The 6144-nt window shown below is 33.3% G+C and overlaps 1 protein-coding gene across 6 annotated transcripts in view; it reads left to right on the top strand.

Annotated features, from left to right (window-relative positions):
- The first annotated feature begins 2994 nt into the window (after window positions 1-2994).
- LOC100648326 (protein RUFY3) overlaps window positions 2995-6144 on the top strand; it is a 30280-nt gene continuing 27130 nt past the window's right edge. For 2 of the 6 annotated variants that reach the window (XM_048408607.1, XM_048408609.1), the window contains exon 1: window positions 4584-5706. In XM_048408607.1, the coding sequence (XP_048264564.1) occupies window positions 5346-5706 (361 nt within the window). In that variant the 5' untranslated portion in view covers window positions 4584-5345. Of the gene's footprint in view, window positions 3276-4583; window positions 5707-6144 lie in introns of those variants that run through there. The other 4 variants (XM_048408608.1, XM_012311789.3, XM_012311790.3 and 1 more) reach the window with 4 other exon arrangements.

Here is a 6144-nt window from a genome sequence, read left to right as displayed (position 1 = left end):
TGTTTGTTTTCTGCGAAGCTGATATGTAGGGTATGAAAGATAAAATCGTGACTGGAATTCTATTTTGTGAAGAACAGATGAAAGTGATGTTTTGATGCAACTTTAAAGGTTGAAAGATAGGAACAGGGCTAGTAGTTTACTTAATTAATAAATAAAGCCGAATTGACACTGTTGATTCATCGAAAAACATCGATTGCATCTTCATTTTATCCGTAATGATTCTTCAAAGTAAACAGTGTATGTTTACCTTTGCATGCTATTTGACGAAACTGCTGGCTGTGTTTGAACCAGCCTTTAAATTAATGAAAATGGAGAGAAGTTGATTTGTTTGAATAATTTGTCTAACAAAGAAAACTTTTAAGAAATGCGACTGATTTAATATTTTTTGTCTAGGGATATTTTTATGAGGAGTAAACGGCAATATGTATAGCAGCTGAGACGTAGTTTGTAAATATTGAAGATTTAAACTATAAAGCAAATAGTGACGTAGGTATGTGTAATGCATCGATTAATGAAGTTTAAGGTTAGTAAGAATAGAGGAAAGTTCACTTAATTGGACTATCTTTCTGAAGAAACTTCTAAGAAGTGTGATAAAAGATCTACTTACTTACGTATATCTATATATGTATCTAATATTTCTTCTCTAATCTTCTCTAATCTATCTAGTGAATAACAAATATACGCTAATCTGACTTTTCGTGTCAAGATATTTCGTGGGGAGGAAAGATTTCAGTTAGAATATAGTTTTTGAATTTTGAAACTTTCAAGTTGAGCAATTGGATGTGTAATATTTTGACCGAGAAATTAAGTTTAATGTTGGTAAGAATGGAGAGAAGTTGGTTTGTTTGGCTAAATTGAGTGGCTTATTCATTAAGCCAAACCATTCTGTCCTTTGCCCTCTCTTGAGACGATTCGTATTATGACTTTGGGGTTTAGTCCCTCTGTTTTAGTAAATAGAACTCAACGTATGCTTCGCGTAAACGCAATCTCATTATCAATTCAGATTAAAATTTAATCGAAATTGCTGCCTAAGGTGAGCTTGACGTCTGAGATTCGATAAATTATTTAGTTTACCATGTACTATCCAATATAAAGTAGTTCATGCACGATGAAGACACAGGCTACGTAATACATACAGATCTATTTAACCTTATTCGAGCTAATATTTAATATAAAATCAAGCTATCTAACGTTTAATATATTTTCATTATTCAGAATACATTTAATGCTTTGTATACATTTTTACAGACTAAATTCTTAACATAAATCTAAGATCTAATATCCCTAATATACAGATTCAGATTAAGTACGTTTAACTAAAATTTGATATATTTAATCTGTCTAAACTACTTGCGTTAAATGGCTTATTGTATGAAATTTATCTATGTTCTATAAGTAGTATTTAATGAACCAATTTTTTAAATATACACTTATCTTTGTGATGTGTATTCGAATGCATACACACGAGAGAACGAAATCGTGCGTATGATAATGTATGTCACAAAAACAAGATGTACAACTCGGCATGTAGAAGATGTACTGTTATCTTTGCTATACACGTGCCAACATTTTATTGTGCGTAGTAGCGACATACACGGCATTACAACTCGTTTTCGAAAGTGGGAATTGAACGTGCGAAGATGGCAATTTCTTTTATTCCTGCTACAGGAAATTACAGCTTATACGAAGAAATACATGTTATAGTACAATAGTTGTACTACGAGATTGCTTTGTACCACGGAAACGAAAACCGATAAAGTTCTTTTTAAATTAAATTGTAACTTACAAATAACTATAAAATAATTGTAAAAATTCAATTTATTTACTTTTCACCATTGGTATCTTAACATATGTGTACAAATCATATGTTACGTACTTTTATACTGGCAAATAGATCATACCTTCTTTATTTTATTAATTTGAATTGTACTGCTAACTATATCAATTAAGTAATTAATACTATTGGCAATATTATTTATAGCAATACTAATTATGTAGTTATAATGTATACAATATATGAGCAATTACAAATCACAATCTCATTATCTTATAAATTTGAAATGTACGATAATACTGTCATTCATACGTAAATTTATAATACATTATAGTATATCGTTATAATAGTGTCTATATTAAATCTTTCACAATAATAAATTGTAATTAGTTACATTAACAATTAACTTTAATTGTTTTTATTTTCATTTTTCATTCGACACGCCACATTTTGTATCTCCCATTCTTGAATTTCGATGATTCATCTAATAGACTTTAATCAGTAAGTTAGGAATCAACAAGTATATAATGTTTCTTGTCATTGAAACTAATTCTATGGCAACACGAACGTACCATGTTAGGAGTGATGGGTTCAATTCATTTGATATTGAAATATTTTAATTTATTGAATGTAGGAGATAACATCATGTACGTTTACTGACTACTGCAACATATAGTAATAGCTACAATACATCATCCTATATCTATGTAATAAATTTGATATATGCAGCATTCATCTAAATCTTCATAATTTATACTAATGTTTTGTAAATATTATCGAATTCATTATCTCAAATCACATTTAACCCAGATAAAAATGCACGTTTAATACCATAGAAAAGGCATACGGAAAGTATCTTCTCCAAAATACAATTGTAACTTTATATTTAATTCGCTACAGATTATTCTACAAAAATAAATAAAGCTAACCTCCAAAAAACACGTTCTTCTTACGTATTCTTCTTACGATCTATAGGTTGGAAGAATCTAAGATCGATATGTATACATACATATATCGATACATGTTTCTATAGATAAACACCATTCATCAAACATCATTCTTACAAACAGGTTACAATACGCTTCAAATATTTTGATATACTTACAAATGTCAATTAACAATCAATCAACAATCAATAGTAATCATATACGATTTATACTAGGGTCGTTCCTGAGTTTACACAATGTTATTCAAATGTACGACGATTTGAATGAGTGTCGTTCCCATCGCTGACAGTGGGCGCGCGCGAGAACGCATGACATGGGCAGTCGTTGGCAAGCGCGCGCGCGAGCGTACAGTGAAAACGTAAACATGGCCGCGGAGAGTAGCGAAGGTTTGCCAATATCTCCGTCCGAGAAATCGTTAACCGGTAGCTTAGTGTCCGAAGAGAATGAGAAAAGTGTATCACGATCACCGTCGACTTACTCGATAAGGGAGGACAAGTGGCCGGATCTGGTTGTCTCGAGGCCCAGAAAACTAGACGCTTGGTGGTTACCGAGACGTAAGTACATAACACGATAGGTGCATGTTTTCGATCCGTTTTCGGCGCGCATTTCAAAGTCAACGTTTCCGTCGGTGCAAAGTGCGCGCGATTCAACGTCATCCGACGATGCGTACACGAATCAGCGCGCACATCCTACATCTCCGTTCTTTATCGCGAAACGCCTACTTCGCGAGTTGACACATTGTCACGTGATCATCAATGGCAATATTACACGTGTTACATGTCCGACAGCTGACCAGATTATAGGTCGTTTACCTTTGTTAGGATGAATTATTGTGTGATTATATACTATGGTTTAGATCAACTGTAAAACAAGATTTTAAAAAAGAGGATTATAAAAAGAACCACGGCATATATATAATTCTTAGTGAATCAGTATGTGGTCCTTATGACCGATAGTAGATTTGTTAGTGACATCTCAGGAGTTACCGCTGATTAGTGATGTCAAGATGAATTCATGTTCTTAAATATTATAATTATAAAATAAAATATTTAGATCAAGAGTAGTATTCGTCAGAATTTTAATAAAATGTAACAGTACTACTTTAAACTACTTAAGTTGCTACTATTGCGTAGTTAAATAACTGTTATTTAAATTTTTGATAAGGGATTCCGATAAAGCGATATGTATTATAATGTTTCATGCTCGAAACAAGATAATATTTCGACACTTTAAGTAAGACTCTAGTAAGATATAAAATGCGTGTAGCATTGAACATATTTATAGTTAGTTAATTAATTGAATAATTGTTTGCTTAGTGAAAGAACCTTAATAATTTTATTATCTTTGATCAATCTTTCAATTTTCGAAGGATTCTTTAATTTTAGATCTGTGTCATTTTAAGAATTTTTAATATCGTACATGGAAATAAATAAAGTTAAAAAGCTAAAAATAAAGTTAAGAAGCTATTGAGAATGTAATGCACAATAATTTAAAAGTTTACAGAATAAAAGTAATATTTTACGATCTTAAAAAATAATATAATGCATAAGAATAACATTATCATAGAAATATTTCTACAGACAAACGAAATGTTCCATCTGTTTAAGTTAAATAAAACTAAAATTACACGATCTAAGTTATAACAAATATATGAAGTATAATTCTATAAAATTATTTTATTTTAATTGCATTGCGGCAAAATTTTCACCAATATATATACACGTACAATTTAGATTTTATTTTTATTATGTTAGTTTTGTATTATATTCTGTTTTATCGACGTAGTCGAACCGTGCTAGATGGCAGTACGTTCCGGACTGGCTGCTCCAGCATGTATATTGATTATCGTAGGTGGAGGTAAAGTCGGCGGGAGAATCAATATTACTTTTCGCCGGCGACTCGCCATTTTCGTCGTAAAATTTTTCGTGAGCAACGGAACACACGTCATACGTAGTTTTCCTCGACAGTGAATCAGTCTCTGCGATGTTGAGCTCTTAAGAAACCAACTGCCGCAACGTTCAGCTACGATGTAGCACTAAAACCGAGTGCGAACGGCCGTCTTTCTGCTTTAGCCAAAGTTTCTTTTCATCGCTTTTACCGCAGTGTCTATATTTCATTTTCTCCATATCACGAACTAACTGTTCAAGCAATTTAACAATATCAATATCGTACAAACATCACGGACCGGATCTATTAAAACAGCAAAAGAATTATTATTGCTGTATGTGTAAACATAAAGTAATCGAAATAAGTAAAATCAAATTATCAATTCGACCAATACGAACCAACTAAGTTACATCAGTGAAACGAATCAGCTGATTGAAATTGTCAAGAGCAACGTCGACTGGAAGAACTCTAGTGACATCATTGGAGATGAAGAAGAGCTTTGTTCCAAGAGACAAGTCTAATTAATTAATATCAGAAGAGTTAAACCAAAATTCTTCAGATATCTTTTCTCAGGGAAACTGAAGTTAACAAAACAGAGGAGACTAATCTTTTGAAACATTACATTACTTTAAAGAATAGTCACTGAGAGGATCGATAAAGAAGAAAAAGGTTCGGTTAAGGTAAGAACTCCGTAGTTGGAGTGACCTAAAACAATCCATTGTTACGAACGATCTTCTATGCGGCAAGAATCCAAAAACGGTCTGAAGATCAGGCCACCGGGTGACCACGGTGTGCATCACAGTGGGGTCATGCTTGAAGAAGACATGGCTGGCGCTCAGGATACGATATACCTGTGCAACTTCCGTGTTTCTGTCGACGGCGAGTGGCTGTGCCTGAAAGAGCTTCAGGATGTCGAGTTCTCGTTGCAGGAGTCGATGCAACGTTCACCATCGCCACCGCTCGCTCTCAGTGGTATTAACCATCATCATCATCATCATCATATTGATCATCATCGTCAGCAACAGCTTCCCGATCAGCGAGAGCTTCGCGATATAATGCCGCCAAGCCCACCGCCATTGCAGCACGTTTCCAGCTTGTGTCTGTACTTGATGTTCTTGCACTATTCGCTCCATTCTATCTTTATTGGTTTATATATATTTGGAAATCGGGTTGAGAATTTTTGCACCAGTCAATGTTGACTTAATTGAGGTTTATTGTTTCTTAGATCTCAGTTGGACGAGTTCAAGTTTTCAAGCTTTGGTTGTTCTCTTTCTCTATCTTTTTTTTTTTTTTTTGCTAAGTTTAATGTTAGTTGACGTTGTTCCGTGGGAGATCGATCCCTGGGGAAATTTATTCCGGCTCGTTTATTATTTGACTTCGCTTAGGGATTTGGATGCTGGTTGGTGTTAGTTAAAATAGATTAAAAAGTATGAGATCATTTCATAAGTGAAAGGCAAGGAAAAAATAAAGAATATCACATCCTAGAGGAAGATCGATTTATGAAGAGAATTGATTTGGAATATTTATATATTATTT

Source organism: Bombus terrestris, chromosome 9 (assembly GCF_910591885.1).
Source record: "Bombus terrestris chromosome 9, iyBomTerr1.2, whole genome shotgun sequence".
Classification (NCBI taxonomy): Eukaryota; Metazoa; Arthropoda; class Insecta; order Hymenoptera; family Apidae; genus Bombus; species Bombus terrestris.
Note: the sequence above shows the minus strand (reverse complement) of the source record. Positions and strands in the feature narration are given on the sequence as shown.